Consider the following 23209-nt stretch of genomic DNA (forward strand, 5'->3'; position numbering starts at 1 on the left):
AAAAAAACATTTTTTTAAAAAAATGGCGTGAAATTTCGTTCCGGTTTTTTGGTTTTCTGATTTCCGGATAACGGGTTCTGTACTGTATTTTCAAACATGAATTACTAGATTTTCTAAAATATTTATCCTTCTAAAAAAAAATAATTATGATTTGACAAATTGCTAATCATAAAACTGTTATTCGGAGTAACTTTACTTACTCACATTAAATAATTGATTTCATATTCCATAAAAATTTTATTACTAAGCATAATATGAATTATTCAATTTTTAATAAAAAATTATGACTGACAATTTGTTATTCATCATCTTAAAAGTGTTATTCAAAGTAGGAAGAAAAAACACTGACTTTTCTTTTGTTGCGTAAAGTGACTTTTACTCCATCAACAGAAACTGTAAGGCTAATCTTCTTTTTCTTCAGTGATTTTGCTTTAAACTCATACTATAAATAAACATATTTCTTTTTAAAAACAAAAATGTATTAACAATATAAACAGTAATTAGAATATTAATACAGTATACTGAAACATTTGAAAACACTGAAAATAAGAACATTAAGTTAGCAAATATATTTTATTTGTTAACCTCTTCCTTCTCGCTCCCGTGAAAATGACGGGTGAGTTTTCGCCAGCTATTTCTTGATCCTGTGATATAGACAGGATGGAGTGTTCAGTAGTAACGTGCCAATAAGAATAAAACAAATTCATTTCTTTTGTCCGGAAAACATTTTATTTCTCATTTTACACACCTGATGGCAGTACCAGAATATTTTTAAGATAATTACAGATAGTTAGTTCATTTTAAACTAGTTGCAGCACTAATCAAATACGTAATACAAAAACAAAAAAATAGGCACTTTTATGACCGTTTTCTTGAAATTTAACCGATCGTTAAGGGGTCGAATTAGAACATATCAAAAAAATTATTATCATACTTCATACTTATATTAATGAAAAAAGTGCAGAGGTTTTCAAAAACAACCCCACAGAAATTATAAAGAAATTGGCTTTTGCTCATATTTCTGAAATTTTTATAGGTTGTAGTTTACTTAGAGTTGATCAAAAGGCTTCAAGGAGCCGAAACATGAAAAGTTTATGAGCTTTACTGCCCCACTTAGATGTAAATAGTTTCTTGTAATGTATTGTAACATGTTAAATTAATGGTTTCAAATAAAAATCAAGAATAAAGTAAAAATTGTAAGAAGAAAAAAATTGAGAGTATGTGAAAATTATATGTCAATAAAAAAAAGAAAGATTTTTTTTTATCTCCATTTAATAATCACATCTAATCTCTATATAATTTTTCTCCATTGAAGCTTGATACTGAATAAAGACAGACATACATACATCCTCATCGCGCAAATATATCTCATCACGCTCATGTTTATTCATGCTTATCATCATTTGCACATAGAATATAAATGTTTTCAACTTATTCAATTATATCAGTTTTCTGCTCTACATTAAATCCCACATTCAATTGACTTAATGTTCATTATTGTGGTAACTGTTTACTTGTCTGAAAAGTATTAGTGATAGTATGGTAAAGAATTTCATGTGAAGAAATGCTAAATGGGCACAAATCAGAGTGTCATAGAATACAATTCTATTCCTTCCTCCCAAGAGGCTGTTTTAATGAAAACACTATAACAGACATGTGTATACAGTCGAACTAGTATATAATTAGCGAGAATGGACCACAACATTTGCTTGTTAAAACCGACTACTAAAAAAAAAAAAAAAAAAAAAAAAAAAAAAAAACAGCTTCGTGAAAAAATAATAACAGTATATAAATAGGGTAAATATAATTTCGACTTAATTTCTTTTTTATTTCAGTAGAATACAAAATAAGGTAATTAATTAACTTTGTATAGTCTTATTATCTGTTTATTGTGTTATTGTTCTTCGAATAAAAATTATTCACCAAAAATATCCTCTGTATTCTTTGATCTAATAAAACATCAAAAAGATATTTTTGTAGTTTTTTTTCTACCAAGAAAGAGACTACTTGAGCTGCAGACGTGGAACTAAGAAGAAATTTTATGAATACTTAAACTATTGCTCGCATAAACTGGAATTTGCGTGTTTAAAACAAGCTATGCTCCATGAGCTATAACATTGTACTTGTACCAACCATGAATTTCCGATTTCTTTAAATCAGAGCTTGTTATAAAAGAGTTCAATTATATATTATAAAAATAAAATAAAAAATTAAATGAATGCAACCATGGATCCTGTTTTATTTTTGGAAAAAATGAAAAAATACGTTAAAAATTATAATTTAATAAAAAAATTTTTTTATAAAAAGAAGTGAAAGAGATTTTTTTTAAAAAAGAAAGAAAAAACTTACTCTGATCCTTCTCATAGCTGCCACAATTTCAACTCTACTGCTCGGTCTTGGTACGTCCAAAGAACCAATATACTAAAGAAAAGAAAATTAATCCATTACTAACTATCATTCAACAAAAGCCTTCATTAAATAAATTTAAATTACATACATGGACCAACAAATAAACAAAATATTACAATGCAATAAGCCTTAGATAATTAAGTATAAACATAAGGATTCATAAATAACATATCTATTTCGGTACTTCACATTATCGAAAAAATCATATACCCATAATCATGATTTATAGTTAAATATTGAAAAAAAATTATATCCTTTGCAGAAATAATAAAATCCACTGGATTTTTGACAGAATTCCCAGATTTTGAGGGCATTTACAGATATATGGAATAAATTTTTCAGTAATTCTAATTGACCTGTATATGATTTATCTTTAACATTTAACAAAAAATCAAATATTTATCTTAAAAGATAAATTAAATATAATAAATTAAATAATAGTAAATTAAATAATAGTAAATTAAATAATAATAAATTAAATAATAATAAATTAAATATTGTAATTTATTATAATATTAAAAAAAATAAAAATTTTAAATTAAATTAGTAATGAAATTGTTATTTAAAGGCTGTAGTAAACACAGGAGATTTCTGTATCGTGATCTGTGGCAGAATAATTGCCACGTCTTGGCAACTTCCGGGCAACAGTCTGTGAGGAACTTAAAAAAACATCACAGAAATGGACCTTGAAAAGTGTAACTTATAAACACCCCCACCCCGGAAACATCTACATGTTTTTTTTAAAAAATTGCAAGTTTAAAATCAACTTAACACCTTGGTGTGACAGATCAACACGATACGAAAATATCCTCATGACCACCAAACCAATAAATAAAGTGCATTAAAAATTAACCATAAGGCAGGTGCACAATTTTTTTCATTTTAGGAATCCTACATTGCAGAAAGCCCTTATTTAACAAATAAAATTTTCGGTCCTCATGTATTCATTGAGGCACCTGCTCATGATAATTGCAATCACTAAAGGGATTGTAAACTTTCAAAAATTTAAGAAAAAAAGAAAGTACAGGTTTGCTGCGTGGTAGCTATAAGTTTTTCTCCATCTGTGATGTTTTTTTTAATCTATAATTTCTCCCTGGCCACTGTCCTAAAAACCTGAGTATCAATAGGAAAATCTTTACAATTTGTTAAATCTGTATGCAACGGGTGCATCCTAGAATAGCCCACCCCGTGGTGATTTTTTAAAATCTCGCCAAACTAGGTTTCTGGGAGATTTTTCAGAGAAATTATTTTGAATGTCCGATCACACCACGATTAAAATCATTGTTATTATTTCATTTTTTAACCGTTACTTCATTTATTACGATTATTATTTCATTCTTCTGTGCGGTATAAGTAGAAAATGGCGAGCGAATGTTTAACTTTATTAAATACAAAAGGAAAGAGAGCAATGATTAAATGTTGTAGGGTGACCTGGGGTAATTCCTGATCAAAAAACGCAAACAACTATTTTGTGAAAAAACTATTCAAAATAGAATTTTAATATTTACTGGAAGTTTGAGACCATATGAGATAAGTCCAATGCCACCTTCTTTTGTTTGAAAATCTAATTAGAATTTAAAAGATTTTAAGTTTTTAGTGATCAGGAATTACCCCTGGTCTTGATCATTTCTGGGATAATTCCTGATCACTTCTGGGGTAATTACTGATCACCAGTTTTTATTGTAAAGGGGCTGTTTAAAAATAATTATATAATAGTAATTAACAAATAAGACATCAAGATCAAACAAATAAACCAAAAAGATATGTTTAAGCAGCTAATAAAATGATTTATTTAAAAGCAAGAAGAACGATTAACACTTTAAATTTTCAAAAATCTTTGCATCGTGCCATACATTTTAGGCAATCAGCCAACTCATTCTCATGTTCTTCTGAAATATAAGAGAGTTCCCACATGGGTTACTTTTGCTGGATTTTTTAACTTCATTAAGGGAAAGTGTAAAGTTAAGTAAGGTATGTCAACAGCTCTGGCAGCAGCTCTCACACTGAAATTTTCATTTTCAATCATTAAAAGAAATTCACTAATTTTGTTTTCTAGAAGCTTAGTATCCTTTTTAGGCTTATAATTTCTCACCATATTTATACTAGGCTAATTTATAAACTTAAAAATTATTCTAACGATGTACACACATAAAATTAAGATAGAAGCAAGGTAAGACAAACCAGAAATGGTGCAAATCAGAATACAGTCTTGTATACAGTTAAAAACAAATTTTGTGATGACAGTTAAAATATATTTTATAGTTGTTCCACTTAATAAATATGAACTGTTATTTAAGAAAAGACAATTAGGTATTTATAAGCTATTTTATATACTATTTATAAGAAGAAATGACAATGATCAGGAATTACCCCAGTGATCAATAATTACCCCATCTGTAGGGGGCAACATTTGATATAGTTTCCTATAATCAATTATAATGTTTACAGTAGATGTGAAACAATTAAACAAAAGCTTACACTACTTTTATATCAAAGAAAAAGATAGTGACTCAAAATATTTATTATTAAGAGAAGGAGGGGGATCTTTGCAGAAATGTGCACATTTTGAAACCTATCTTTGAAATGGAAAATACAGAAAGCAGTTTAAAAGATACTTATTTTGTAAGATTAAACAAAAAATTATTATTAAGTAAATGAAGTTATACTTTAGTAAAGTGTACTAGCATTCTTGTCCATGTCTTAAATTTAAAAAAAAATTTTTTTTTTTTAAATAAAACTTAGGTGATCATTATTTACCCCAGAAACAGAGTGATCCTGAATTACACCGGGTCACCCTATACATTAAAATTCAATCAAAATAATTTGTGAGGTCATAAAGATGAGCCATCAGAGTAAAGGTAAGTTATTTTTTTATTCCATTAAATAAATATTTGAATAAATTTATAACAATTAAATTTTTTTTAAAATAATCTAAAAGCAACGTTGATCCCTGTAAAAATCGCTAACATGGCAAGATTTCAAAAAAATCGCCAAAATGTGCTCTATTCTAGGATTTGAGTACAAATTTATTTTCATTGAAAATATTGTAAAAAGGTGCTACATATGCTAGCCTCATCAGATGCAAAGTTTGAGAAAAACCAGCTCGGAATGCACTTCTTTTTTTACTTTTCTAAGGTAATATCTGAACCATCCTGTTTATACTCACTTTTGCATGAAAAGTAATTCCATGTTGAAAAGCTTCTTCATTATAAAGTGGAATTCGACTGTCGTAAGCATCATCATTAACTAAATTATACTGCTTTTTAGAGGGCATGACATAACAAATTGTTAGAAACACACAGGCACGATTGCCGCAACAGCAAAATTTTTCTCTTGGCTTTGATTTTATATAATAAAGACTTTATTGTTTGAAATAGATTTGGTGAAATGAAACTATTGCATTTAATATTGATTAAATTATATCACTTCTGAAGTGCTGCCTCATAACTTAAACAATTTTTAAAATTTACGATAGTAATGTAGAAACAATTAAATAGATTTGTAACAATTTTCCAAAATACGGATAATAATAGAACTGTCAAGGATTCTCATTAGTCTCAAGGTTTTTTAATCATAAGTAACTATAAATGCATAAAATGATTTATTGAATACGAATTTAAATGCAAAACCAATATTAAGATTCATTATAAACAGAGGAGTTAAAATAAAATAATTAATAATCAAGAAAATAACATAATTTTATCTTAAATATCTTTATTTATTTTTCCTACAGAACAGAAACAAGCATCTCTCTCTACTTCACTTCTGATCATAACTTAACTTAATTAACTTTTTAATAAAAATGAGGAAATGACACTGATTAAATTTTTTTATTGCAACTGAATTTTTAAAATAAATCAATAAATTAAAAAATTAAAGAGATATTTAAATTCCATAAATTTATGTTTGCAATATGTTTGTTTTTCTAGGATTTTAACTGTAACTTTAAATACAGCAATATTTATATTTGTTTTTAGTGGTTTTGGTTTATAATGCGAAAATTCCTCGTATATCTTTAAGAAGTGTGGAACTATTTGAAAATAACTGTTCAATAATTTGTGAATGACTAGTAATTTCTTTTATTCGATATTGTTTATGTTTATTCTTAACAACTTACTTATGTCATGACCCAGCATATTAAGTCGCGTAAGTACGTGACTGTCTCCTGAAGAGAGCTGTCATTTGTCACTCTTGTTAATCAAGTATTATTCTTTGTTTCATATTGTTGATGATTTATATTTTAATATGAGTATTTCTATTTCCTATTGAGCTAGTTAATTTTCTTATAATGATTCAATTGCGATCACTATGCACATTCATAATCGTAACTTTCAATAATGAGAGTAAACTGCAAGCTCCTGTAATAAATCTTGTTTATTTTTGAAGGGTATTAATTGTTCAGATGCTTTTAATTTCTCCCCATTAACAGTACCAGATTATTTAAAGATTGTAGCGTATCTCACATGTTACCAAAAAGTTCCTGTTTTCTACTTTTTAGATTCAACACCATAATATAAATAAAAGCTTGAAGAATTTTTTGACCTGAACTTATATTATCATCTCTTATGTATGCTCCTATGTGTCATGTATGTTAATTAAGTATGTTTCTCAGGAATGCTAGTGATTTTTACTCCTTTTAATTTATTTTTTCACTTTAAATTATTTGCCTTAGAATTATTTTACAATACTGTCATTCAATTTTTTCGTACATTGACTACATGATGGAATTTGTGATTTGCATAATTAAAGCTCTCAACTATTACATCATTAAATTATCAATGCAACTCTGGAGATTTGAATTTTAATTAGAGTTATTTTAATTGAAAGACTGATACAGTGAAGATTGATACCTCATCTATTTACGACCAATTTTGGGAGGTACAGAATTTTTCCATAGACTTTGTGGTGAAAAAAACTTTAAGGAGTGATAATCAAAACCTCTACCACTGACTAGACAAACCTTTGTACCAAATGCGTATAAGGTCAATTAAGGAAACATGAAAAAATATCGCAATTAAAAAAATATTAACAAAACAAATAAGTAGATTCAAATTTAGAGAGCTCTTTCTAGAAATCCCTAAAAACGATTGACAACCTGATGCTGCAGACCGAGTCCACTAAAAACTATCCTATCCATGATTTACTTTTAGAGTTTAAAGTTAAATTAGAAAAAAAAAAATTATTTCTGAAAAAATTAAGCATCTCAAGCACACAAACCTCTTCCCATTTTTTAAAGCAATTTTTATGATGCAGAATTAAATGCTAACTTAAACAAAAAACTTAATTGTTTATTTATTTAAAAATATTTCTATCATTCATAATTGGTTAATTTGTTTTTACACATAATTATGTCAGTAGGGGTCATTTTTATTGATGCTAAGTTTTATTTATCGATCCGGTTTTGATGACGTTAGCACAAGTGCCATTTTCGGACCGAGGAAGTGACTCTGAGTAACATTAAAATCGCTTGCGAAAAATCATGTATTTTCGATAAAATTTTGATGAAGTTGAAGTTTTGAAGTGGTCGGAACAACAGCGTGTGGTCGTAGCAGAAAGGTTTCACTATGCTTAATACTGTATGTTTTCTATTTGTGAAAGATTAATTCAATGTTTTTGATTTCTTGAATGAAGGGAGGCAATGGTTTATAAAAGCTGAAAATCACATTTAATTCTGTATTAAATAATTTGCTAAAGCCAAATATTTATGTATGATTGTTATAACCCACATGGTTTTTATTTAAAGGTTTAAAGCCATTAAGATCTTGAATTTTTATGAAACAAAACGCTTAATTTCTTCATAAAAATATTACTCAGAATAGATTTAAAGTTATTTTGTGGAGCATTTTTTTATGTAGTTTTCTACGAAGGTGCAGACCTATATTTCTTTAGAACACTGTTTCAAATTTTTTTTAATAAGAGCGTTTATTTTACATTAGTCTGCATTTAATAAGCTTGAGCAAAAAAAAAAAAGGATGTATCTATTTTGAATTGGTTTTAATCTAGCAGTATTTCCTTAAATGAAGATTTTTAAAAGATTAACATTAACTTAATAATTAATGTTGTTTAATAAATCTAAATAATTTAATTAAAAAAATTATTATCCATTGAATAATAAATATTCAAATTAGTACTAATATATGTTTAATTATTATTTTTAATCTTAGCTCTGTTTTGTGTGTATTTATTATTATGATACTTAAATTTTAGGCTCTACTCCTATTGAAAAGCCTGAAGAACTGACAAAATCAGAGTGGCTTGACAGAATTGGTAACTTACGAATGCAAAGGGCAGATATGAATCGCTTGATTATGAATTACCTTGTTACAGGTTTTGTTACATTACTTATTATTCTTATTAATAAAAAATTTAATATTTCTAAATTTAACTTAAGGGATGGTCTTAAAATAATTTTAATCTTTAAAATATTCTAATTTTAATTAAGCCTTATCAGTAACTAAATTTAATATATATTAAAAAATAATACTTTATGCTACTTTTTAGCTTTTGTAAAAGCTTCAAAAATATCTTAAAATGTACAAATGTTATACAGATTAAAATTCTATAACTTTAAAAATTTACATTAAAAATTAAAATAACTTATTTGAATTTTTATTGAATTATCAAAGTATCAGAAAAATAAATTTTGACTCTATTAAAAATTTAAATTAATAAATTAAATTAATTTACTTAATTTTTAAGCATATTCAAATTTTTCTTATAAGCTTTTAAAGATGAAATGAAAGTCATAAATCAAATTTCCATTCATTTATTTCGATACTATTTAATAATGTATGGGTAAAATACATATATTTACCCAAACATGTTTTAAAACTCATGAACTCTCTCATGCTATACATTATTGTATGCATGTTTAAAGTTTTTATTATTTCTTTTTACATGTAGCAAGACTTTACAAAAGTGTCTTAAATTTTCCATATTATATTTAAAGAACTAAAAATCTTCTCAATATTTATATTTTATTTTGAAATGCAGTCTGAAGATATGATATTGTAACAATTCAACTAACAAGGGAAACTAGGGAAGTGTGACTCGCCAATTTTGAAATAAACTAGTGGGATGTATGCCTTATGAGGAATAATTTTAGGGGGCAACATTCGTTTCGGCCCATAGAAGGTCCTATGAGAGATAAAAAATAATTCAATATATAGAAAAATCGGTATTTTATTACTTCAAAGCAGACTATTAGTTATTGCAATTGTCTCATAATCCAATTATTTTGTAATTAATTGGATAATTAATTAATTTGCTAATTAATAAATTAATCAGAACGTAATTAATTATTAATTAATTAATTACTTATTAAATTATTGATTTGCAATTACATACTCCAAATAATTTGGAAAGTTTTTTGGAAAAAAAATTTAAAAAATTTAATGTCACTTTTTTTTAAAATTAACCTAACTGGTTTTTCTGAAAAACTACAGATATCTAAAATTTTTGAAATCAATTTTGACAATAAATATGCATTATATTGTACATGAAAGTACCACAAAATTAATTGGAGTATGCATTGAAGTAATAAAATACCGATTTTTCTATATATTGAATTATTTTTTATCTCTCATAGTACCTTCTATGGGCCGAAACGAATGTTGCCCCCTAAAATTATTCCTCATAAGGCATACATCCCACTAGTTTATTTCAAAATTGGCGAGTCACATTTCCCTAGTTTCCCTTGAAAGGTCCTTGCATGACATACTGTACACTGTAGCATAAATTTGACCGACAAAGTAAACTTCGAATTTCATAAAGTTGTAATATTTAATTCCGTTTTCTGCATCGGGTGCAGGCTCATTACAAAACAGTTGCCTGGGGGCTAACATTTTATATAGATCTACAGTTATTTATGAAATGCATGTTTTGTGTTAAAAAATGACTGTAATACAAGTGAACATGTGACTTTAATAAGGTTACAGTATCTGATTTCCCCTATCTAGCAAATGCTCTGAAAACATTCCATTGCCTTTCCTCTTTAAAAATTTTTTTTAAGGGGAACAGATTACCATTTTATACTATGGTATTACTTTTATTACTATGGTATTTTTATTACTTTTTAGTTATATGCAAATAATAATGGAAAATTTTTGCTTATTTTCAGAAGGTTTCAAGGGGGCTGCGGAGAGATTTCGTATTGAATCTGGTGTCCAGCCAACTGTAGATCTTGATACTTTAGATGAGCGAATCAAAATTAGAGATGCCATTCAAAATGGAAAAATTCAAGAAGCTATTGAAATGGTTAATAATCTTCACCCAGAATTACTTGATGCAGATCGATATCTATTCTTCCATCTGCAGGTATTTGAGAAATTTAGACTCTAACAATTACGCCTAAAAATCCCATATTTTTGTTAAAAAAATAGTCTTGTTATAATTTTTTTAAAATAAATTGTTTATTCTGGTGCATAAGTTGATACTCTAATTTTTATTATATGAGGTAGTTCTGGTTCATCAGTTGATCTCTGAAAAACCAGATATAAACATTTCTATTTCATGGTCAAATCTTTTCAGAAGTGTGGAATTTTAAATTCTCTGGATGGGGATGACTGTAATTTTTTATGAGACTCAACCTATGAGGATAGAGTAGAATCCATTGCAGAGTAGAATTTGTATGACAACACTGCTGATGTTAATGTGTGGCATAACTACCACTACAAATATTAAAGACCAATTCACTAATATATAAGACATGTTAACTTGATTCTATCTTGCCTTTTGATAGATGAAGGTTGATTAATTCCCCACAAATGATGATCAGGAATCTAAAGTTGTAGCTTTATGGTTGGTTTTAAAACTTTTTTATTGTATTAATATTATTTAAAAATAATCTTGAATGAATTATGTTAACTTTTCTTATTCATAATTTAAAGTATTTTAGTTAAAAAAATCCTTATATGTATAGAAAATATGCAATAATTATTTATAACACATTCAAACACTTTCTGAAAGGGGTTAATTGATACAGAGTTATTCATATCTATCTCATTGTTTATAGTGCATCGATATTTCATGATCAATAAATTTCTTACTTAATTTCCCATGCTTAAACTTTGGTGATTTTGCAAAAAATTTCGGGGATTTGAAAAGTCAACTTACACACTGAAATATACGGTTTCTGTAAGTTTAATAGCAAGTATAAGTGTTTTATAATATATTTTATGCATTGGAATAAGGCGTAACTGAAAATAATAATTAAATTTATGCCACCACCTACCCCTTTTGATTGTGAAGCCTTATTAAAATCAAAATAGAAAAGTTAGGCACCTTTCTTTTTGAGTATTTATGGCCATCTTGCTTAGGAAAAAAATGAATTGCATGAGAAAAAAATTCTTTATATATACATGTAGTCATTGTTCTAGTTCTGCCTTTAGCTCAGTGTAGTTAATGTAATTAAACTTTTAACTGTCTGGGTATCAATGTTATCGGAAGATCAATGTTTTATGTTATTCTGTATAATTCATAAATAATTTTAGATTCATTAAAATAATTTCAAAATGGTAACTATGCTATAAAAAGATTCCAATTATTTAAAAAACAACAACAAGAAACTTGTATCTTTTTGAATTGAGCCTAATATGGATTATGTTTAATTTTAGCAACAACATTTGATTGAGCTGATTCGAGAGAGAAATATAGAGGAAGCTTTAAAGTATGCCCAGGAGCAATTAGCTGAAAGAGGAGAAGAAAACAAAGAAGTTTTATCTGAACTGGAAAGGACTTTGGCATTGTTGGCTTTTGATGAACCTGAAAGGTCACCCTTTGGTGATCTTTTACATCCATCTCACCGCCAAAAGGTTTGTAATCATTCTTAAAAATTTGATATCCTGAATTAGGCCGGGATAGCCTGGTTGGTAGGGTACTGGGCCCATGTCCAAGTGATCATGGGTTTGATCCCCACCGGCTGAAGACTCCCCGTGTAGTAAATAGTGACTGGCGTACATTGAATCCGTCGGGTCACAAAGTCCTCCGTGTTCCCATAACAAATCAAACCTCTGGGGGTGCTGATCCAGGAGTTTCCTTGTGTTCTGGATTGGTTCAAATTACAGAGCTACGGAGTTGAACATTAGTAGTCGTAAACCCAAAATTGGGTCGGCAAATCGATGATGGGTATAGAATAAAATATCCTGATTTCTTAATATATATAGTGATTGAAATGCCAGACTAGTTCCTGAATTTTCCATATTTTTTTGCAAAATTTTAATTTTTCAAAATGGACTAATCGCAATTGTTCACTTGACAGTTATAAAAATATAATTAAATAGTTTTCAAAACTACACACTTAAGTTATTTTTTTAAATAGGTTATTCTTTCAATATACGATGGGTAATTCTCTTATACAAAAATAAATTATCTCATCTAAGAGTTATGATAAACATTTCGTGGAAATGACGTTAATTTTGTGGGGCAGAAAATTAAATCAAAAGGAATTTAATCAAAAACATTTATAAAAAGTTACCCCTTTAATAATCCCAGATGAAGTATTTTATTTTTTCGTAAAATTTAAAGTAAATAGTTAAAAACCATTTTGGTTTAGCAAAAAGCACATTTATTTTTGTTGGAAGTCAGTGGTCCACTGCCACTGAAAAGGTTAAAATTTAAAGTAAATAGTTAAAAACCATTTTGGTTTAGCAAAAGCACATTTATTTTTGTTGGAAGTCACATTTATTTTTGTTGGAAGTCAGTGGTCCACTGCCACTGAAAAGGTTACTCTATAAATAAGTACAGTCCGCAAAAAAAAAAAGATATCACCCTGAATAACTTTCGTTCTAATGATCCGATTTTCACGAACTAAGTGTCAATCTTAATGGTTCCTGGGGGTGACCTCAAATATGCTAATTAATTAGTGCTAACTATTAATTAAGNGCAGATATCTAAGCTATATTTTTAAATTTCATTTAATAAAATGTAAATAATATTATATTTTCTATTAGTTATTCAGTTTAACAAAGGTGTATAACACAAGCTGACTTCTCGCAACTGTAAAACTTCATCAACACAATAAATAATGTTAAGCTTGCACAAACACGTTAGTATACGAAACTACTGTTTGTAGTTTTTGTGTTTCAAAGTCAGTAGCTATGCCAGCGGGATCGCCTCAGGACAAAATTTGCAAGTACAAGAAATTCGTACTTTTTTTTTTAAATATCTTGCTAACAATGAAGAAATGTATCTTGAAAAAATGAACAGATGAAAGTATATGTGATAACAAAACAAAATGTAATAGCAGAATATTTAAATTTTTTTTCGGGAGGAGGGGAGGGTAGTTTGTTGGAGGGTTGCACCCCCCTTTTATATTATTCTGCCAGCGCCCTTGAGTACATATAGTGTGTGTTAATATGTATGGCACTGAAAACTCTGCTTTATTTATTACAAACATAACTATTATTTCATGTAATATATATAATATTATTTGTGACATAAATTTCTGCAGAGGGAATTTCCCCAATATTTAACTGTAAAACTCACACTTTTCCCATTCATGGTTTAATTTTGTCTTTTCAGTAATGCTTAACTGTTTTATCAGATCTGGATTATATTGCATTAGTTGCTAATATTATGCTTGATTATGATCTGCAAATATACAAGCATGTTTAGCACTATTTTGTACTTTGTAAGATTTTTCTAAAATTTTAAGTTTAAATGTTTTTCTTCTTCCTTTTTTTAACCACAACCTTCTCTTTTGAAAATAAAATGATATACCTTTCATTTCACTGTTGTAAATTCCTTTTGTAAGCTGTTATATATTAAACAAAAATAAATATTTTAGATTGCTAGTGAGGTGAATGCAGCGATATTGGAAATGGAAAACAGAGAGTCAACCACTCCTAAACTGGCTGTTATGCTTAAACTAATGCTTTGGAGTCAAGAGGAGTTAGAAAAAAAGAAAGTGAAGTATCCAAAGATGACAGATGTTGCTCATGGTGTGATTGAAGAGCCAAAGTAATCTGTTTCTCATCCTGACTTGTTATGTATAAAAGGACTTGTTTTTCCTGATAATCTTCCTTTATATTTGTAAATATATTGTCGTTTTGTTCTACTGTTAAATTAAAAAGCAAGACTAACTTGAAGTTATTTTAGAAATTCGTAATAAATGCATTTTTTTAAAAATAATGGTTTTTTAATAGTATTACTGCACCAATGTCCGACTTACCCCGGATCACATTCTCGAGTGCCCAGCCCTTACCCCATATGTTTTACAACTGGGTATGGTGCCACTGGCTTCAGAACTTCGTGAGATCCTTTACAGCAGTGTTTCCCAAAGTGTGGTACGCGTACCCCCAGGGGTACGGGAACAGTTTAGCGGGGGTACGCGTTCTTATCAGGGGTGATTGTGAGCCCCAGTCAAAATTCCGGAAAATTTCTTGAGTAAAAAAAATAAATAAATAAATAAAAAAGTTTAAACCGAAAAATTAGAAAAAAAATTTAAACAAGTTTTTTTTTTCCTTTTTCTCAATATTTCCTAGTTTACTTAAAATATATTTAAAATTTTACACATACCTATGATGACCTGGAGAAGCAATTGAAATTTACAAATATGTCTTTCTTTCTTGAGTTTATGATTATAATAACTATTTACTGATAAAAAATGAATATTAATCTTGAATATAAGCTTATAAAGAANTTTATCTATTCTCTAAAATTCACTAATAAAAAGCACACTGTAATAAAATTGATTACTGAGAAACACCAAACAGCATAATAGAGAACAAAACGGAAATAAATAAAATATTTAAAAAGAAAAACCTATTAAAAGTTTATTAAATGATAGAAATATTAATCTTTTTTTTTTATTCAAGAATCAAAATTTCTATGAACTAATGATAACATTATCATTAAAATATCAGTGATTAACAGAAAGCATTATACAACGTTGGCTTTATCCAAATTTTTTTCAGTAATTTCGGTATTTATGATGGTGCACTTTTAATTATATAACAAATTTGCGTTTGGTAGTCAACAGTTAACACATTGCAATTTTATTAAAAAGATATTTGTTTTAGTGGACGCGGGGATTTCAAAAATAAATTCCCAAAAGCCCGCCATTCCCGAATTTTTAATAAATAAATGAAAAGGTCCATCTCAACAAATCTGTTACAAATTAAGAGGATTTTGTGTTTCTCTAAAACCACAGGGGGAAATGTTTCTAAATAAAGCGTGAAGTTCGCACACCTCTTTCCTTTTGACTGTCAATGAGTTCCTATGCATCGCTGTCAAGCAGCTCACCCTTCAGAGTTCCCCACTGACCCCAGACGGTCGTTAAGTAGTCCGGACTTCTTCAGGCCACTTGGTCTTTAAAGAGTTAATATTTCAGTTATCAAAAATCACTCAACAATGTAATATTAAGATTAAAATAATATTTTAAAATAATCCGTCTTGACTTTTCTTTTTTACCATATGAATGGTCCCGAATCCCAAATTTTTATTCAATTTGATAGTTTTTAGTTTGTATTCAATTCAGAAATGCATACATTGGTCATTCTTGAAATTTCTGTAACGCTACCGACCAAATATTGTGAATAATGTCACATTACTGAAAACTGATTTCGATTCCAGGAATATGCCCAAATTAGCTATGTTTTTGGAAAAAAAGCTAAAGTAGAACCAGTCACCAAAAGTGACTAGGACAAAACCTCTTTGAAAAATTAAAATTTTAGGAAATAGAGGTTCATTTCTATTTATATTTTACTTGGAGAAATATTATTTTCAGTCATAAAATTGTAAAATAAGGTAACTTTGCAACATTTAGTCAAACTTGTAGGTGGCTAATCAGTACATGCCGATTGTAAGACTTTCATTTGAATTATTCTTTATCATTCTACATGCTGTCGTCTAAGTGACAAGGAGAATTTTAGAAAACATAAATTTCATCTGGAAGTACAAAACATAAATAGCAGGATAGTTCAGTTTAGAATTTTGCACATTACTTTTTTTTTAAAAATGATTACTATGATGTTTATCACTTAACATATAAAGAAAAAAAAATATTTAAAAGGAGTAAGCATTTTTACCAATATTTTCAACAGAGTTAATGCTTACTAACTGCAGGGGTGATTGTGAGCCTAAGTCAAAATTCCGGAAAATTGAGTTTTTTTTAAAAAAAAAAGACAGTTTAAATTGAAAAAAAATTTGAACAAGGTATCAATATTTCTTAGTTTACTAAAAATATATTTCAAATTTTACACATACCTATACCATTTACACATATCTATGATGACCTGGAGAAGTAATTAAAAATGTCTTACTTTCTTGAGTTTATGATTAGAACAACTATTTACTGCTAAAAAATTAATATTAATCATGAATATAAGCTTATAAAGTATCTCTCTGGTTCTCCCTTACAAACAAATAAACTGTGTTTTCAAGTTCCACTTTTGAAAACTTGATTTCCGGAAACTTCAGTGACCCATGATTTTTTTAAACATCTGGACCTTCGATCTCCGGATCACTGTTGGCGAAAATTCCGGAGCACAATCAGCCCTGTAACTAACTTACAAAATTTTTTTTCTAAAGGAACTTTTTCTCTGAGCTTTAACTCTTGACCATTTTCCCCTACTAATATTATGTTAAAATATTTTAGAGTTTGAGACTGATTTTGAAAACAGAAATTTATTTATCTTATTATCTAAATTAATTTGATTTTTAAGATCTTTATTTTGATGGGATTTTCAAAATTTTCCTGCTGTAAAGGATTGAGCTTATGAGTACTGACTTGAACTTCTGAGCTTATAATCAACAGAATTTATAAATCCTGTCTTAACAAATAAATTCTATGCGAAATTATACAATGAATTAACATAGAATGCAAAAGAGAAAATGGCTCCCATTATCATTTTTCTTGACCCTTTGCTAACCTTTACTGTTACCGATGTTTATGTAAACAAAGCCTTTCATCATCTCCCTCATATTTTCTGAAGTCATCAGATGGCAGCACAAACCATAAGTGGGAAAAGACCATTTAAAAATGAGTGAAGTTGGTGGTAAATATGCTTCACACTTAGAGATTAATAATTTCAGTGCTGTGAACTGAAATAATGTGGTTAGCATATACTTTTTCGCTATATTTTGCACATAAATACATAAAAGCAGTATAGCGATAAGCCACATCAAAAGATAATATTTCTACATCAAACTTTTCCTTGGTATTTTAATTATGTTCTTATATGGAAAAAAAGATCTAAGTCATTGACAATCAAATATTTTAATTAACAATGTTTTTTATTGTAGAAAAATATGGAAATTACAGGGGAAAACACAAATAACTTAGGCTGCATTGTTTAACTACATATTTTGTGTGATTATAAGTTGTGTTCTAATTTAATTATACTGATGCAAAGCGATTTTGTTTTAGGGAAATAAATGTAGTCTTATTTTAAGATGGCAGTATACCTTGCTTTATTATTTTTCAAAATAAATTAAGCAGTCAGACTATAAAAGCACAAATAGCAAATGTACAACGAAGTAGAACACACCATATAATGGCGCAAATAACATACCTGTGTGTATCATTATACTCAATTGCATGCTGCAGCAAAGATACCTTTGTGTTTTTTGGATATAAATATTTTATTTTAAGGTAGCTAGGTACCATTCAAATAAATAAACCAGATTTATGAAAATTAACAAGTAGGATTTATAAATAATTTATTTACAATAAAATAATTCACATCTAAGATTACATGTTGTCTAATGATTACAAAATTAAATGCATTGATTGAAACACATTTCTCATTTAATGAAATTGATCAATTTTGAAACTATGCCTCCAGATTTTGGAACTGTAGCCTGAAAAAGAAAATAAACTTAAGAACTATAGAACACAATTCTATAATAATATAAATATTTAGTCTAAATGGAGAGCAAATATTATTGAAAAAAAAATATTCATTTGTTTTAGAAAATAAAATAGTTTCTAAACTATTTTGATCCATTGGTTCTTATGCAAATTTTACAATAAGATTGTAATAGGAAATTAATCCTTTCGCGCCTAACGGGACACATACGTCCCAAGCAAATTTTAAAAAAAATAAATCTTTTGGAACAGAAACGCTTCTCTGTCTAATGGGAGACTTTCCCATCAGTCCTGCATTTATTTTTGAAGGTATTTTCATTCACAGAACATAGATGGCACTACCGTACATCATGCTGCCCTACTCATAGTTTATGATACCAAAATTTTCCTGTTGTAAAAAAAAAAAAAAAAAAACTCGTTGCGAAAGTGTTATGATCATTCTGTTATTGATCGACGCATCTTTTTTGCTCTAATTTTGATCACGAAGATGTAAGATACAAGGCATTGTTAGCTTTTTGAAAAATAAACTTCGGTTTCCTTTTTCCTTAATATTTTTACAGCATATTTTATTTAACAATGGATTTTTAACTGGGCATAATTTAAAATAAATCTTACGATCATAAAGCTGATTCAATTCGGTCAAAGCTGATCCCCCCCCCCCTAGGCATAAATAACATTTACTGAAGTACTTTGCAGCAAAACTTTAAAAATGTTACATTATAAATTGAAGAATGATTTTTAGAGACATGTTACTTAGATTTGAATAATGTACAAGAACATTTTTATTTTTTTGCAACAGATTTGCCATTTTGCAATGGGTTTTAAAAGGTTATTACAATTAATCCAAAATTTTTATTATTTTATATTCCCAAGTTTACTTTTTAAGGACTGTCTAGAATTTTTTTTCTTCTATTAGTTATATAAGCCATTCATTTTTTTTTGTAAAACAATATGTCTTCATATTGTTAGGGTAAGATTCTAGAGAAATAGTAAAAAAAAAAGGTGGGAAATATTGGTGCAATTGCAAAATTTGTGTAATGTGAATTATGATAATATTATAAGATAATAAAACAATAAGATAACTAGTATAATAGGAAACCTTTTAAATGACTAAAAAGCATTAAGTATAATAAACAAATTCAAATTATCCACTTAGTAAATTTATGCTTGAATTATCTGATTAAAAAGGTGAAAAAATATATTTATAAAGCTAGATTATTTTGCAATACAAAAATGGAAATTGCTTAATGTAACACTTAAATGTTTATAAAAACATTAAGGACATAAACATCAACCCATTGTTCATGCATCTTTTGCTTTCATGTACGTATCATATTGTTTTAAAAGTTCCGTTAGAATTGAGCTATTTTTTATAATGTTAATAAGTCTTGTTTAGATTGTTTTTGAAACTAGCAGATTTCCACATCTATTATTCAGAAATTCTAGTGACATTAAAAAAAGAAAAAAAAAACATAAGTAAATTTGTTTTGTGCAAAAGAGGAAAAAAAGTCACCTCTGATGCTAATAATAATGTGGATTTGTTACAATCAGGGGTAAAACAACAACAGGTTTGATGGTTATGAATCAGTTGATCAAAGTGTTGAAACTTGTGGTGGTGTTGGTTTGAGAAATAGTCGCAGAAGTGCAAAGAGATCCTGATGAAGAACAGACTTAACATAACAAATTAGAGCAAACATTTGCGGAAGGCCTCAAAGCCTTTAAAACAATAGGAACTTTTTGTATTCACACGATTTTTCAGAAAATGGACAGCAATCAGTAACAAATGTCAAAAATTTAGAACTAAAATTACCAAGTATTTAAATAAATAAATATACTTATTTAACCTTTCTTTTGCACCACAAATATTTTTGCAGGAAGTACTTAATTGTTTCAACAAATTTTTTTTATACTTATTGCAAATTTATTAATGTCATACATTTTTCTAGTCATTTTTTGATAATTTTAGCTAACCAACACCCATCATTTTCCTGTATCTATCGTTTAAAATGTCCACCGAGAAACAATTGATCAAATTCTACTGTACCAGGCACTCATGATGGTACTTGTTTCTAGAATCAAAATAGCTGTAAGATTTTGTCTACCTTTCATGTTCAATACTCTGTTCTGTTTAGTTACTTATTACAGCACAGACACCCTCATTTATTACCATTTAAAAAAATAAATGATATTACAAATGAAAAAAAAAACAAAATCTATAATACAAACCTGAACCTGTGAACTAGGACTTTGATAGGCCTGTGTGAGGGGTCGGATGTTTTTTAAACTAGGTTTACTGTGTTCAGATATTTCACTTTGTGATACATCTGGTGTTGCCATTAAGCTTGTTTCATTTACACTATTTTCCTTGAAAGACTCCATTACATCCTTAAAATAGATAAATAACATTAACAATATCATAAGAAGAAAAAATTGGGTTTTCTATTATTTTGACGAAAAGGATCTGTTAACCAAAAAAATATTCAAAATAGCAAGTGATCAATTCAATTAGTACTATAACTGTGACTGAGATACATTGACTCCTATTAACTGAACTATTCATTGCAATGTAGCAACCTTAAAGCAAATGTTAAACATTTCTTAATTTCTAAAACAAAAGCTGCCATTGAGAAAAGTTGTTTGACAAGTTTTTTTTTTTTTTTTTTTAAATAATCTAAACCACAATTTTTTTTTCACGTTTTTGCACCTTAATATGCTGAACATTAGTCCTGAACTCATATATCAAAAATCCAATCTTCCCTATGTCTTGTATTTTCCCTTCGATGAGAAAGAAGTGTGGCACAAAGAAATTTCAGTTGTTTTACTTAGGTACTCACTTCAAGAGTTAAGCTTGAATTTCCTTTAAATTAAAGAAAAATATAATCTAGATCCATATTCTACAATGACTTTGTGGTAAAAATCATAAATAATCAATAAAGGGTATTTAAACTTTGCAAAAAGACTAGTTTTGGCAAAGCTGCAGAAAGGAAGAGGATAACCCAAGTTGAGATGTATAGATGCAGTTAAGACATATTTTGGAATCCTAAATATAAAGAACTGGAGGAACATGGTCACTTTAAGCAGCGAAAACGAAATCAGATGAAACGACCGAATTAATTTCTTCCTTTGACTTGCAAGAGGGAAATATCGGCAAACAAAAGGTGGTAGGGAAATTATAAGAAAAATAAAACACTATTCTTTTAAATATAATAAAATAAAGAAAGTGAAGTAAAAATACAAATTTTTAATTACAATACTAAAACAGTTATTTTTTAAAATTCAGTATTGAGGTAGAAACATAATTAAGCTGGATTGAATCATTTTTGAGCAATCCAGAAAACTGGGAAATTCAGACATACAGGATAGCAATGGTCCCCAGCATTCCGGATTATTGGTTCTTTACTGTAGTTAATGACAGATATAGACATTTGTAAAAAAAACTAAAAAATTTGAGAAACCTCTCATTTTAAAAAAAGAAAGAAATAATTTTTATGAATTATATCTATAGTGATACAAATACAGAAGAGCCCCGATTATCCGAACTGCTCGGGGCCGAACGTGGTTCGGATAATGAAAAGTTCGGATATTTGGAAAGTTGTTTAAAATCTAGTTTAAATGATTATTATTTATGCACTAACTTCCCTTGCCACTATTTCTAGGCTTAGAATTGGTAGTACTATCCAAAATAGCTCTGGCATCTTTAAATTTTTTTTTTTCAATTTTAAAATATTTTTTCATTTATTTTTTAAACTTTTTTTTTTAATTTTGAATTATATTCATCATATTTCAGCTTTTTATAATTTTTTTTATAAATTACTGATTTTACCACATTTTTCTTAATGTTCCATTGCAAAAGAAATCAAGCAAAGACTTTTGTTTCAAAGAAGATGCTCTTTTTTGAGCAGCCATATATCCCTTATTCTTTTTAAATAAATCAACTGAACTGGATCAACATCATTTTGACGTTTTAACGTATTCATTGTAATATCTAATGAATTGCATGCTTCTAAATGAGAAGGTGCACTTTCTTGAATTTGATCACCTACTTCTTCCTCTTCGTTTGTCGAGCTCCGATTTTCATTCGAAATTTCAGCAACAATTTCATCATCATTTAAAATTTGAAATCCAGGGTCATTTTCAGTGTATCGACACCAGTGTTCTATTTCTTCTGCTGTATAACCTGGCATCTTTTCATCGGAAAGATCTACTAGTTCTAAAACTTCAGTTTCGTTTATTTTTTTGTTAAGACTTTTATTCCAAGATTTCAGATTCCAAGCACTGTAATCACTAACCATAAGTGACAAGTACCCACCCCCCAATAGTAGAACTTCAGCACATATCTATTCATAAACTCCTTCCTAATTTCAACCATTGTAGACTGTCAAATTGAAGCTCGCATTCTTGGAAGATAATTTTCAGTTGAAGAGGGCTAAAGGGGTATGTAGGTTTAACTGTATAACAATACATGTATGTATTGGCTACTATAAGAAAACAGCTAAAAAAGGTTGTAAATTAAATAGGTCTTCAGATGCAGTGAATATTCTTTATTCTTCTAAATTTAGAAAAATTGTCGATAAGTAAAAAAGAATTGTGTCAATAAGTCGAAAAGTATTGTAAGCTTTAAAAAAAAAAAAAAAAAAAAAAAATTCGGACATGTTTCGGATAATAAGGGTTCGGATAATCGGCGCTCTACTGTATCTAATTTAAACCAACTAACCTTAGTATATACTAAATCAAGTAATATTTATTTTTCTTTAAATTTTACTTTTATTTTATTACTCAATCCATTTTACAGAAAATCTTTTAGAAAAAAAAGGAATTATAAAATAATTGTATTAAAATTAGAGAGCAGTACTGTGCAGCATAATCATTACAGATTAAATCAGTACTGATGTTCATAATGTTATATATCAATGAGATGATCTTTGCTGCCTGCAAATAATAATTAATGAATTTTCTTAAAGATAAAAAAAAATTTAAGCATATTTCTGTGAG

General features: G+C 28.2%; 3 protein-coding genes across 6 annotated transcripts in view; 1 reads left to right on the forward strand and 2 right to left on the reverse strand.

Annotated features, from left to right (window-relative positions):
* The window catches only part of LOC107444861 (carboxyl-terminal PDZ ligand of neuronal nitric oxide synthase protein), a 31482-nt gene extending 25306 nt beyond the window's left edge, over positions 1–6176 (reverse strand). The window contains exons 1-3 of one of the 2 annotated variants that reach the window (XM_043053287.2): positions 5576–6176; positions 2350–2421; positions 350–442 (exon numbers count right to left, since the gene is read on the reverse strand). In XM_043053287.2, coding sequence (XP_042909221.1) covers positions 350–442; positions 2350–2421; positions 5576–5683 — 273 coding nt within the window. In that variant the 5' untranslated portion in view covers positions 5684–6176. The remainder of the gene's footprint in view (positions 1–349; positions 443–2349; positions 2422–5575) is intronic. The other variant, XM_043053288.2, reaches the window with a different exon arrangement.
* Positions 6177–6348: 172 nt separating this feature from the next.
* On the forward strand, positions 6349–14538 carry LOC107444864 (GID complex subunit 8 homolog protein Houki). 2 transcript variants are annotated; one of them, XM_016059111.4, is made up of 5 exons: positions 6349–6555; positions 8617–8736; positions 10529–10725; positions 12024–12221; positions 14195–14538. In XM_016059111.4, the coding sequence occupies exons 1-5, from the start codon at positions 6534–6536 to the stop codon at positions 14369–14371; spliced, it is 714 nt and encodes a 237-aa protein (XP_015914597.1). In that variant the 5' UTR covers positions 6349–6533; the 3' UTR covers positions 14372–14538. The 2 variants fall into 2 exon arrangements, with proteins under 2 accessions (XP_015914597.1, XP_015914598.1); XM_016059112.3 differs by having other exon boundaries at positions 6357–6611.
* A 3514-nt stretch (positions 14539–18052) lies between these two features.
* Positions 18053–23209, reverse strand: part of LOC107444862 (Nucleoporin 35kDa) — an 18740-nt gene continuing 13583 nt past the window's right edge. For both annotated transcript variants that reach the window (XM_043053290.2, XM_043053291.2), the window contains exons 10-11: positions 20444–20602; positions 18053–18210 (exon numbers count right to left, since the gene is read on the reverse strand). In XM_043053290.2, coding sequence (XP_042909224.1) covers positions 18154–18210; positions 20444–20602 — 216 coding nt within the window. In that variant the 3' untranslated portion in view covers positions 18053–18153. The remainder of the gene's footprint in view (positions 18211–20443; positions 20603–23209) is intronic.

The sequence above is a fragment of the Parasteatoda tepidariorum genome, chromosome 9, assembly GCF_043381705.1.
Source record: "Parasteatoda tepidariorum isolate YZ-2023 chromosome 9, CAS_Ptep_4.0, whole genome shotgun sequence".
NCBI lineage: Eukaryota > Metazoa > Arthropoda > Arachnida > Araneae > Theridiidae > Parasteatoda > Parasteatoda tepidariorum.

Excerpts from the sequence above, each read along its gene's own strand:
- LOC107444864 (XM_016059111.4), top strand. The coding sequence starts at position 6,534 with ATGACCCAGCATATTAAGTCGC. Across the intron at positions 8,737-10,528 it reads TATGAATTACCTTGTTACAG|AAGGTTTCAAGGGGGCTGCG; the intron begins GTTTTGTTACAT and ends GCTTATTTTCAG. Across the intron at positions 12,222-14,194 it reads ATCCATCTCACCGCCAAAAG|ATTGCTAGTGAGGTGAATGC; the intron begins GTTTGTAATCAT and ends TAAATATTTTAG.